The sequence below is a fragment of the Salvelinus fontinalis genome, chromosome 31, assembly GCF_029448725.1.
Source record: "Salvelinus fontinalis isolate EN_2023a chromosome 31, ASM2944872v1, whole genome shotgun sequence".
Taxonomy (NCBI): Eukaryota; Metazoa; Chordata; class Actinopteri; order Salmoniformes; family Salmonidae; genus Salvelinus; species Salvelinus fontinalis.
The window spans coordinates 44,385,180-44,398,955 of NC_074695.1; the positions used below are offsets into that span (position 1 = coordinate 44,385,180).

At 43.6% G+C, this 13,776-nt stretch overlaps 1 protein-coding gene across 1 annotated transcript in view; it reads left to right on the forward strand.

The window, feature by feature from the left end:
- LOC129830358 (acid-sensing ion channel 1-like) overlaps nt 1-13,776 on the forward strand; it is a gene marked incomplete in the record, with an annotated part of 87,224 nt that overhangs the window by 6,098 nt on the left and 67,350 nt on the right. Inside the window, 1 exon segment of the mRNA XM_055892882.1 lies at nt 7,379-7,452. Coding sequence (XP_055748857.1) covers nt 7,379-7,452 — 74 coding nt within the window.

A 13,776-nucleotide genomic window follows, 5' to 3' on the forward strand; every position in this document is an offset into this window, starting at 1 on the left:
CTTTAAAGCGTTTCTTTGGTAGATTACACAAGACTGGCCCTTTAGACCCCAGCTTTAGACTATTGCTGTGATTGCTTATTATTCCCATATGAAATAGAACAAAAGTTTTAGATTGAAGGGAAATACAGTGATGCTAACAGCTACTGAAGAACTGCATGAGATAGAGAGGGCAAAATAAGAGTGTAAACAATTTATCTCCTTAGGAAGTGGATAACCAAGGTATTGAGTTGAGACTGCGTGTGTGCGTGTGTATGTGTGTGTGTATGTGCGCGCGTGTATGTGTGTATGTGTGTGTCTCTGTGTGTGTGTGTGTGTGTGTGTGTGTGTGTGTGTGTGTGTGTGTGTGTGTGTGTGTGTGTGTGTGTGTGTGTGTGTGTGTGTGTGTGTGTGTGTGTGTGTGTGTGTGTGTGTGTGTTTGTGTGCGATTTGTGGAGAGAAACTCATTAAAGTTAGACCCTGGGCACTAGAAGAAACAGTGGAGGAGTGGTGCATTGTGGGATGCTCGGAGGCTAACGTTGGGGTAACACTGTCGTCAACAGTGGGGAGAGGTTGCCAATAACGTGGTCCCTTCCTTGTTTATAATTTATCACCAATGAGAGGTTACCGTGGGCTACTGTGTTTGTCTCCGAAACTAGGACAACAGCAGTTTATCTTACAAATGTACGCTTCAATATTTAATTTGCCTTTTGAGAGTCATTTCCGAAACATGCCTCTGTACAACTAAGAAGGAAGTGACCGTTTTTGAAAACAGGGTCGTATTCCTCACGGCACTTAACGGAAACGTTCTGAGACGGAAAACAAAAAAGAGCATTTCTTATTGGATTCTTAACGAGCATTATTTACAAGTCCAAGCAGACCCTCCCTGTGTTAGTCTGTTTTCGTCCGTTTGGTACCTAATGAATACAACCCAGAGTGACCATGAAGTGACCATCTTTGAATGCACAGGGTTATAGCCTATATTAAGCCATGAAATGAGGCAACAGATTAGCACAGTTAGTGGATGCTGATACAGTAATACAACTACATTGGAACCTGTGAGCTCCCTCTGACACCCGACACTCAGTTCTATTTTTAACCATTTAATTTATTCAGAATAAATTAGCGGTTCTTCTCCACTCAACGGGAGTGGAGGATCTCGGCAGATTCACCAGGCGTGAAGGAATACTGTTTACTGTGTGTGTGTTTATTTTCCCCTACTACCCCCCCCCCCCCCAGCATACTGCAAAGATTCAACATTCATATGATCACTGTAAAAATAGGTCCTATTCTGTAATCCGCACGATATGGCGTCTGCACCATGAGTGTGTGCGTCAGTGTGTGTGCGTCTATTGATGTCTGTGTGTCTCAGTCTGTCTCTTGATTGGAGGCAGTGATAAGTAGAACTTAGATCAGAGGAGCCGCAGAACTGAAGAGAGGCAGGTATCTAACACACAAACACACACACACACACACACACACACACACACACACACACACACACACACACACACACACACACACACACACACACACACACACACACACACACACACACACACACACACACACACACACACACACACACACACACACACACACACACACTCACTCACACAGCCCCAGGCATGGTCAACCTCATTAGCCAGCTCCACTCTGGTGAGTTCCACGCTCCAATCACCCACAGTCAAGCTTCCGCAGCCCAGAGTGTGTGTTTGTGTGTGTGTGTGTGTGTGTGTGTGTGTGTGTGTGTGTGTGTGTGTGTGTGTGTGTGTGTGTGTGTGTGTGTGTGTGTGTGTGTGTGTGTGTGTGTGTGTGTGTGTGTGTGTGTGTGTGTGTGTGTGTGTGTGTGTGTACAGCCGGATACTGAGTCCTGGGCTTAGCAGCAGACAGCCGACAGGTCCTTAAGAAACCAAACTGTGGAATTCACTATCATTCAGCTCTCCTGTCACACAATTGACCTGTGCTACGGCATAAAGATAACATCTTTACTGTATGCTGTAACACAATACAGTATCTTACATTACTAACATATACATTACATACAGAACAGCTGTATGTATTCCGCAACATTATGTGAAGGAGATTCTAGCTTCCTGGAATCACTCTCTCGTTCTCATCTGCATATGTAACACATTTGGATGCCCTGAACAATACATACAGTACCCTACAGTACAGAGACACAGAGGATAGCGAGAGATAGAGAGAGAGAGCGAGACAGAGGAGAGAGGAGAGAAAGAGAGACAGAGAGGAGAGATAGAGAGAGAGACAGAGGAGAGAAAGAGAGACAGAGACGAGAGAGAGAGACAGACAGAGAGAGAGAGACAGAGGAGAAAGAGAGACAGAGAGAGAGGAGAGGCCAGAGACAGAGACGAGAGAGAGAGACAGACAGAGAGAGAGAGAGGAGAGGCCAGAGACAGAGACGAGAGAGAGAGACAGACAGAGAGAGAGAGAGAGGAGAGGCCAGAGACAGAGATGAGAGAGAGAGACAGACAGAGAGAGGGAGAGGAGAGGCCAGAGACAGAGACGAGAGAGAGAGACAGAGAGAGAGAGAGAGAGAGGGCTGGATTGCTACTCCACAACGTTATGTAAAGGAGATAATTCTAGCTTCCTGGAATCACTCTCTCGTTCTCATCTGCAAATGTAACACATTTGGATGCCCTGAACAATACGTACAGTACCTTACAGTACAGTACCTTACAGTACAGTACATAGATGCAGTGCAGTGAGTGCATAGTTGCAGATGCATTTCTCCAATACAATGCCCCAAGGCATCTGTGTTCTTTTTCAGCTTGTACTCCTTTTCCCCTGGTAATGTAGCTGGACAGTTCATGTACTGTAAAGGTTACATTATAACCTATATTCAGCCTAGTGATGCTGTAGTGACATTTTAGATATGGTAGATGTTCAGCAGTTGGTAGAGCATGACACTTGTAACGCCAGGGTAGTGGGTTCGATTCCTGGGAACACCCATACTTAAAATGTATCCAGGCATGACTAAAGCGTGTAGTAATTGGCATATATTATTATATATTATATGGAACTGTGTCTGCCTAAGGGGCAGACTGACTGACTGACAGACCGGCTGACCGCTAGCTAAGCAGGAGGTCACTGATCTACAGTGCATCTCAACATGCCTTCCTCTCAGCCGCGCCGCTAAATAATTAATAAACGCAGATTTTTAGGAGATCTGAGGCTCGTTGAGTGACCTTGCGTTGATCTGGTTCACTTGTTTTTTTGGATCCTCGTTGGCTTTTGCAGTAGCAGCAGCTACTCTCCTGGGGTCCACAAAGAAACACAGAACATGACGAGTAGCAGAACACTGATACACTGATTTAAAAGACAATGATATACAAACAATACAACAGCAGAAATTATACAGTCAATATAACTAGGCAGAAAATGTGTGTGTTGGAGTGTTTCACGGTCGCCACAGTTCCATGAGATGTTGTTTAACCCCTGTAGGTCTAAGCCGTCGGGGGGGGGGGGGGGGTCTGAGCTGACATAAGGAATTGTTTTAATAAGGTCATATCGTGGATCATTTCGCTATTTGATTTTGAATTTTAGGACCCTGTTAGGTATCACTCAAAAATATCAAATAATTATTTGATAAAATATTGAATTTGGCCTTTACTACTATAGCCCATAGAAACACATTGAATAACACGTTCATAAATGGCAACAAAAAAAGACAGTCAAAAAATGTATGATAAGAAACAAGATGTTGAAGTGTCTGTGCTGTATCTAGGAGATGTAAGAAAACTCAGGATTTAGCCTCTTTTTTGGGGGGTAGTCACAAAACTACCTCTATACTTCCATTTTGTCTTTTAAACGGTATGGGTTACATTCAGACCAGTCCCGTGACACTGTGGGGTCGTAGAGCAGAACGGAGAACATCGTCGTGTTCGTGAGAATCGGTTTCGGATGCTACAAACATAAGTTGGCACATCGACGGTACTGACTTCAGACGAGTCCCGTGACACGTGTGGTCGGCCGTTGAGCAAAATGGACGCTACAGACGTGTTCGTGAGAAGACAGATTTTCGGGGTGTCTCATTTTCTGACAAACACCGCTGTAGCTCGTCCACCTTCCACCGCAAATGCGGAAAGCCGCCATCGGCCGATGTGGTGGATTGAGACGCAGCCCATGCAAAAATGATATCTCTAGTTTAAACTGAAGGATTTTGAAGTCTCCAGCTTCAGCGATTTTTGCAATTCGTTCCAGTCACTGGCAGCAGAGAACTGGAAGGAAAGTCGGCCAAGGGAGGTGTTGGTTTTGGGGATGACCAGTGAGATATACCTGCTGGAGCGCGTGCGACTTGTAGATGACCTGGAGCCAGTGGGTTTGGCGACGAGTATGAAGCGAGGGCCAGCCAACGAGAGCGTACAGGTCGCAGTGGTGGGTACTATATGGGGCTTTGGTGACAAAACGGATGGCACTGAGATAGTCTGCATCCACTTGGCTGAGTAGAGTGTTGGAGGCTATTTTGTAAATTACATCTCAGAAGTCGAGGATCGGTAGGATAGTCAGTTTTACGAGGAGTTTAGCTTCCTCAACGTGATCATGATAACTGACTGTCTGGTGTTATACCTAGGAGTTTAGCTTCCTCAACTTGCTCAGTGGCCACACCCTTTATACACGCTTTATACACGACTCCAGTAGCTTCCTCAACGTGATCATGATAACTGACTGTCTGGTGTTATACCTAGGAGTTTAGCTTCCTCAACGTGACCATGATAACTGACTGTCTGGTGTTATACCTAGGAGTTTAGCTTCCTCAACGTGACCATGATAACTGACTGTCCAGTGTTATACCTAGGAGTTTAGCTTCCTCAACGTGATCATGATAACTGACTGTCTGGTGTTATACCTAGGAGTTTAGCTTCCTCAACTTGCTCAGTGGCCACACCCTTTATACACGCTTTATACACGACTCCAGTAGCTTCCTCAACGTGACCATGATAACTGACTGTCTGGTGTTATACCTAGGAGTTTAGCTTCCTCAACGTGACCATGATAACTGACTGTCTGGTGTTATACCTAGGAGTTTAGCTTCCTCAACGTGCCCATGATAACTGACTGTACAGTGTTATACCTAGGAGTTTTGTTTCCTCAACATGATCATGATAACTGACTGGTGTTATACCTAGGAGTTTAGCTTCCTCAACGTGACCATGATAACTGACTGTCTGGTGTTATACCTAGGAGTTTAGCTTCCTCAACTTGACCATGATAACTGACTGTCTGGTGTTATACCTAGGAGTTTAGCTTCCTCAACTTGACCATGATAACTGACTGTCTGGTGTTATACCTAGGAGTTTAGCTTCCTCAACTTGACCATGATAACTGACTGTCTGGTGTTATACCTAGGAGTTTAGCTTCCTCAACTTGACCATGATAACTGACTGTCTGGTGTTATACCTAGGAGTTTAGCTTCCTCAACTTGACCATGATAACTGACTGTCTGGTGTTATACCTAGGAGTTTAGCTTCCTCAACGTGATCATGATAACTGACGGTCTGGTGTTATACCTTGGAGTTTTGCTCCGTCATCTTGCTCAGTGGCCACACCCTTTATACACAACTCCAGTTGAGGTTTAGGTCTTAGAGAATGTTTGGAACCAAATACAATGTATTTATGACCAGTTTATTATTAATCTTCCATTCTGATACTGAGGTTTTATGTCATTTGGTATTGTATTTTCTTTCTTCTTTTTGTTAAGTTTAGTCAAAAGAAATCTCAATTGACAGTATGTCAACCAATCTGCTGAGCAGCCTGACTTGTTTGTCGCCTCCTTTGCAGCATTTCTGGAGCGATAGAAAGGACCAAAGGGGTTGACCGGGTCCACATGGAAGAGTTGATGTGTTTTCTGGTTTGATTTACACATAAATGATTTCTCGATTACACAATTTGATAATACACAGGTAGTTTGCAGCCAAGGATAGGATTGGTCAATCTATAAATGTGATAACTTCCCTGAGTTTTTAAACTTTGAGGGACAGTTTTCTAAACACAGATTAAGCCTAAATAAAAAACACTTTTATTAGAGTGTATTTCAATGCTTTTTAGTCAACGACTAGAGGCTTAATCTGGGTCTGGGAAACTATCCCTGTCCTGAGCGTCAAGGCTTTTCCTTCAGAAAAAGGTCACATTGGCTATTGCTAATTCGGTTTTACAAAAGGTTGCTTTGCCCTTTCTCTCTGTACTAAAGCAGAACGATCAGTTACGTAAAGTCATAATTAGTCTTAGTCCTGAGCTGCATGGAAAGTGTTAGATCTGGAACCGCAATGTATTAGTGGGACCAGATTTTCTGCACAGCAAATCACACAAATCTTTTGGAGGAAAAGAAAAATCAAGAGCCGTTTCGCTGAGCACAGAGGTGAAGCTCTGGGAAAGTTAAGCTCCACTTTATTCTTGAATAATCACGTCAACTATTCTTTCTGTGACCCCAAATCCAATTCTGGTTAGCGGTATAACACCCGTCCCCCTGAATATTTAAATATTCGGAGGAACTGTTCCTTGCTTTACCGTTCCGGTCAGGTTTGAATATATCTCCAATGTCATTGTGAATATTGGGAGAGGGATTCTATCAGTTCGTGATCAGTTGAATCCATTCCATCAGTTCTGGTCAGTTCATACTGGAAGGGGTCTCAGCATGTTGTCTGTATCAGTCCAGTTGATTCCAAACGTTATCCAAACGTTACATCATCACCCTATCACAAGCCCGTGATTAAAACCGTACGATCACATGACCTGCGTCGGATTCCTGAGCTTGGGATTGGCTAATCCGTTTAAGGCTAATTGTTCCCGCTCTCCTCCACATTAAGCTGTCAGCTTACAAATAGAATGACCCACCTATCACAGAACACCATGTCATCTGCAGTCTGCCTACCCTCCCTCACCTTTCTAATGCCACTATTAGCGTCTGGGTCAGACTACTGTCAGCTGCTTATACACTTAAAATGGAGTGTGTACATGTGTGTCTATGTCCCTGTGTGTGTGTGTGTGTGTGTGTGAGTGTGTGTGTGTGTGAGTGTGTGTGTGTGTGAGTGTGTGTGTGTGTGAGTGTGTGTGTGTGTGAGTGTGTGTGTGTGTGTGTGTGTGTGTGTGTGTGTGTGTGCGTGTGTGTGTGTGTGTGTGTGTGTGTGTGTGTGTGTGTGCGTGTGCGTGTGCGTGTGTGTGTGTGTGTGAGCGTCTGACCTTCTTCACTCATAACGCCCCGAGGCTCCTTAGTCGTGAAATCAATTCCATTCCACACACCCTGACCTCCTCCTTAAGGGAGTTTTCATACGATCTCTATCCTCACACACGCACACACAGACAGACACACACAAAAACACTTTTCGCTATTCTCTCCCTCCCGTAGATAAATTGACATGTGTGTGTGTGTGCGTGTGCTCAGGACATGACATCAAGGACATGTTGCTGGCGTGTCAATTCCGGGGGGCCGAGTGCAGAGCCGAGGACTTCCAAGTGGTAAGTTACCTGAGGGCCTTGGATCATCTTTCAAGACAATAGTTGTATTTATGTACCAAAGACAACAACAAAAAACAACAGCAACTACTACGAATGCTCTCAAAAACGGTATGACACAGTATGTGCATCTCTGCTCTGCTTCCTGAGTCTGTTTGTAGCCCATCTGACTGCACCTCAAAGTCAAAATATCACAACTCATTTCTCCTCATATCTAATTTAATGCTGTAATGAGCGTGGTGGCTCTACTGTGCCCCACTGTGCTATTTGTATGGAATTGTGCTATATTGTAAGGAATGCCCTCTTGTGATCCCCCACCATGCCCACAGCTGATGTTTGAGAGCTCTCGCAACAAACAGAATCCCTTTTCGTAATGTGTTTTGTTAATCTATTCAAACACCGTTTGTAGTGTAATCCCTCAAACTCAGGTTGGAAGCTCGTCTTTTATCTTTCATTATTTGAGATTTCCCCCCATCAAAACAAGAGAGCGGCTGGCACGGCATGCCCGTGTGGAGCTCTCCTCAGAGACTTGGTGTTCAAAGCTGCATGTGGGAAGTAGATGTGGAATATGCGGTAGAGATGGGATGAAAGATTCATGTTCAAGGGAGACTGTGGGAGACTGTATGTGATGGATGACATATGTGGCTGGCAGAGTAAACGTCTGTTTTGTAATTACTGCAGCTAGCTGATGCTACTTCATCATAGGGTCGCTGGTGGACTTACCATTAGGCAGAAGAGGCCATTTCCTTAGGCATCACATTATCAAGGGGTCTGGGCATATAAAAAAATACAGTGGCAAGAAAAAGTATGTGAACCCTTTGGAAATGCCTGGATTTCTGCATAAATTGGTCATAAAAGTTGATCTGATGATCTGAAGTGATGATCTGTTGATCTGAAGTCACAACAATAGACAAACACAGTCTGCTTAAACTAATAACACACAGACAATTATACGTTTTCATGTCTTTATTGAACACACTCTGTAAACATTCACAGTGCAGGCTGGGAAAAGTATGTGAACCCTTGAATGTAATAACTGGTTGACTCTCCTTTGACAGCAATAATCTCAACCAAACGTTTTCTATAGTTGCAGATCAGACCTGCACAATGGTCAGGAGGTATTTTGGACCATAGATCTTTACTAAACTGTTTCAGTTCAGCATTATTCTTGGGATGTCTGGTGTGAACCGCTCTCTTGAGGTCATGCCACAGCATCTCAATCAGGTTGAGGTCAGGACTCTGACTAGGCGTATTTTGTTGATTTATTTCTGTGTTTTGGGTCGTTGTCCTGTTGCATCATCCAACTTCTGTTGAGCTTCAATTGGTGGACAGATAGCCTAACATTATCCTGCAAAAATGTCTTGATAAAGTTGTGAATTCATTTTTCCGGCGATGATAGCAAAGCTGTCCGGGCCCTGAGGCAGCAAAGCAGCCCCAAACCATGATGCTCCCTCCACCATACATTACAGTTGGGATGAGGTTTTGATGTTGGTGTGCTGTGCCTTTTTTTCTCCACACAAAGTGTTGTGTGTTCCTTCCAAACAACTCAACGTTAGTTTCATCTGTCCACAGAATATTTTGCCAGTAGCACTGTGGAACATCCAGGTGCACTTTTGCAAACTTCAGACGTGCAGCAATGTTTTTTTTGTACCACAGTGGCTTCTTCCGTGGTGTCCTCCCATGAACACCATTCTTGTTTAGTGTTTCACATATCGTAGACTCGTCAACAGAGATGTTAGCATGTTCCAGAGATTTCTGTAAGTCTTTAGCTGACACTCCTAGGGAGAGTAACAGCAGTGCTGAACTTTATCCATTTATAGACAATTTGTCTTACCGTGGACTGATGAACATCAAGGCTTTTAGAGATACTTTTATAACCATTTCCTGCTTTATGCAAGTCAACAATTCTTAATCTTAGATCTTATGAGATCTCTTTTGTTTGAGACATGGTTCACATCACACAATGCTTCTTGTGAATAGCAAACTCAAATTTTGTGAGTGTTTTTTATAGGGCATTGTGGCTCTAACCAACATCTCCAATCAACGATCTCCAATCTCATCTCGTTGATTGGACTCCAGGTCAGCTGACCCCTGACTCCAATAAGCTTTTGGAGAAGTCATTAGCCTAGGGGTTCACATATTTTTCCCCACCGTCACTGTGAATGTTTAAATTATGTATTCAATATAGACAAGAAAAATACAATAATTTGTGTGTTATTAGTTTAAGCACACTATGTTTGTCTATTGTTGTGACTTAGATGAAGATCAGATCAAATTTGATGACCAATATATGCAGAAATCTAGGTAATTCCAAAGGGTTCACATCATTTTTCTTGCCATTGTAAAAAATGGTTTAATACATTTTTTCCACGGGGCGCTGTTGGAAGCCAAGGATGTAGAACGCGTTTCCCTGTCGCCCCTGAGTTAGTGACCAAATGTATATATTTAACCTTGCAAAATGGTATATATATGTTTGTCCAGGCATCTGAAGAGACTTCTAAACAATTCAGATCAAGCCTGAGAAATGTAAGTTTGTAATGTCGTCTACCCGGCCAAAAACGGAATCTGCAAGAGCAGGTCGCAGCAAGCCCGCGCCCTCTCCTGATTCACCCCCGCCACCGGATGCTGCGGCTAATGTCGGCCCCATGGGAACACTGATTGTGGAGCTGCTACAACCCGTGATGGGCACCCTGAAAACCGATATTTTCGGTAAAATTGGCTCTCTCTACCAATCTCAAGTCAGAGATATCAATGGTCAAAGACAAGCTTTAAAAAAATCTATTGAGAGTATACAGAATAAACTCGACGCACACGGAGCGGCCTTATCGGTGCTGGAGCGCGGTGCTACAGACCACAGTTCTCGCATTAGCGAGCTAGAGGCTAACGTTGGCTCAATAACAACTAGGGTGGCATACCTCAATAATAGAGAGATATGGAAAGTAGAATGCAGAGGAACAACATTCGTCTTATGGAAATACCGGAGGGAGTGGAGGGCCCAAGACTGACAGAGTACATGGCCCAGCTGCTTCAGGAGAGCTGCTCGGCCTGGAGGAGAAGCCGTTGCTAGACCTGGCCCACCGCACCATGCGTAGCCGACCCCGGGATAAAGAACCCCCGTGACCATTTGTCATCAGGGTGCATTTCTTTCACGTCCGCAATGACATACTGAGGAGATCGGGAGAAGCATCTCCTCTGATCTACAAGGGTAAAAGAGTCTCGATATTTGCGGACTACACCATGGCTGTGGCTAAGAAGCGGGCTAGCTTCGGAGCTGTGAAGCGTCAGCTATGCGCCTGCCCTGTGGTTCTGAGGCTGACTTTACCGGACGGCTCCATGCACAGATTCGAGGACCCGGTTCTAGCCGCAGATTTCATCAACAAGAACGTGAAAGTGGCTGTTGTACCGCATGGTGTGGAACAAATGGTTGGTTAGCTGGTCTTGTTAGCAGGCTAGTTAGCAGGCTGGCAGACTGGTTGGCTAGCGAAGCCAACTTTGCTGGGTTCATTGACACTTGAATGTCATTCTTTTTTTTCTTTTAATTTCCAACCCATGTTGGTGAGTATACAGTTGACTCCCAACTATAATGTGATACAATGCAGATATGCACATATATATTCTTTATTCCACTCACATTGTTGCTTTTTATTTGTATCATTACTATTTTATTTTGATCTAAGCTGCCTCTAATGTCAACATCTGGCTGTTTTCATGGTTCAGTCGCAGTTTTACCACTTTTATTGCACTTTAACCTCTCTTAATCGAGGTTAGGTTTCCTTAGACTCTACTGGGGACCAATCTATGCATGTTTGGTTTACTCTGGTTAAATGGTCACACATCTCAGGTAGCACAGAGTAAGAGTTATCATGCTTTGCTCATGTTTTGCTTGCATCTCAGTTGAGGAGATGCTTCGGCAAGGGAGGGTGTGAGGGAAGGGGTTTTTCCCTCTTTATTTGTATATAGTTTTTATATGTTTTTTGCACTTCGTCGCTTGTCTTTGTTTTTTTAAATTTTTTATTTGTGCTATTATGGTCAACTAAGATCTTTAGTTTACATTGTACCTTGTCCTTAACACACCCTCTCTCTCTCTTAAGACATGACTCAGCCTAGTGTAGCCCATCCAGCTGGAGGGAAAGGTTTGAATTTTCTTACTTGGAATTGCAGGGGCATCAATAACCCAGTTAGTAGTAGTAAGGTGCTACACCACCTTCATCAATTGAAAGCTCACGTCATCTTTCTCCAAGAAACTCATCTGAAGGTATCACAACACTCAAGTCTTAGGTGCAGATGGGTGGGTCAGATGTTCCATTCCTCAATTCAGAGTAAGGCAAGAGGGGTGGCTATCGTACTTCACAGATGTTCTGATGTGATCACAGATGCCCATGGTAGATACATAATTGTCAGTGGTAGGCTGCTCAATACGAATGTACTTCTTAATATTTATGCTCCTAATTGAGACAGTGGTGATTTTTTTTCAAATCCGTTTTCTCTCCACTCCCTGATATGTCCTCCCATATGTTGATCTTAGGTGGTGACTTTAACTGTTGGTTAGACCCACATTTGGATCGATCCTCCACTAAACCTGTCAACCTCAGCTAGAGTTGTCCGAACCTTTGTCTGAATTTGCAGTTTCAGACCCTTGGAGAATGTTTAATCCATCTGGAAAAGCATCCTCGTTTTTCTCATCGGTTCACCACACTTTTACACGTACAGACTACTTCCTTGTAGATGACAGACTTCTCCATTCCATATCTTCATGTTTATATAATCCAATTGTTGTATCTGACCACGCCCCTGTTACTATGGAAGTGGTCTTTCAAACCGTTGACACCATGTGACCGCCTTGACGGCTAAATTCTCAACTGCTCAGTAATGAACACTTTTGCCCATTTTGTTTTGGGTCAAATCGGCTTTTTCATGAGTACGAATAGAACCCCAAAAATCTATGCGTCTACTCTCTGGGAAACTTTGAAAGCTTATATCAGAGGTTAAATTATTTCCTACACCGCACATGAGAACAAACTGAAAAAGGATAGGCTATGTTAACATGCCGTATTGCCTAATTAGATGACATCTCCAGATATTTATAAGGAGCGTTTAACTTTGCAAGCAGAATTTGACACATTATTAACAGACCAGGTTACTGAACTGCTTGTCAAGTCTAGGAGCACTTACTACGAACATATAGCGTTTCAGGTAAGACCCAAGTGCAGACTGTGTTGTTGTACCAATGTTTATTACAGCAACAGGGGCAGGCAAATGACAGGTCAAGGCAGGCAGGGGTCAATAATCCAGAGTAGTGGGGCAAAGGTACAGGACGGCAGGCAGGCTCAGGGGGTGGAGACAATCACAAGGACAGGTAAAACAGATCAGGGTGTGACAGAACACGGAGATCAAGCCATTAAATGATTAGCTCACAAGTTACGTCAACTATCATCATCACACCAGATTCCTAAAATTCGTACATCGTCTGGGATATCATTAGACCCGAGGGGGATCAATGATGAGTTCAAGAGATTTTACCAGACTTTATATACTTCTGAAAGTAGAGCGGATATATTGAAATTGGATAATTTCTTCCAAAAGCTTCTCTCCCCTAATCTAATTGAAATGTACTATGATGCATTTGTAAATGGTGCTCTCCCACAGACTCTCACTCAGGCAACCATTTGTCTTATTCTTTAAAAAAAACAAAGACCCTCGTGACTGTGTATCATACCGTCCAATTAGCCTGCTAAATGTCGACTATAGTATTCCAGCCCAACTTCTGGCAACGCGTCTGGAAACAGTCCTCCCATCAATTGTCAAACAGGATTTATGAAAAATAGACACTCATTCTTCAATATTCGATGATCATTTCATATTATATATAATCCCTCTGTCACTAATGCCTCTGAAGCCATTATATCCCTGGATGCGGAGAAAGCGTTAGACCGGGTGGAATGGAAATACCTTTTGTTACACTCTAAATAAATTTGGCTTTGGCTCCAAATTCATTACTTGGATAAGACTTCTGTACTCATCCCCTCAAGCCTCTGTCAGGACTAGTAACACTCAATCAGGTTGCTTCCCTTTGCACTGATCAACATGCCAGGGTTGCCCTTTAAGTCCCTTACTGTTTGCCCTCGCCATAGAACCCCTTGCAATAGCACTTCGCTCCAACCCCCTCATCAAAGGTATAGTCCGATACGGACACGAACAAACTGTCTTTATATGCAGATCATTTATTATTATATACATCCAACCTTTCTGTTTCTGTTCCTGCTGCCCTTGCCACTTTCACATCCTTCAGTCACTTATCAGGGTATAAACTGAACTCAGTAAAAGCAA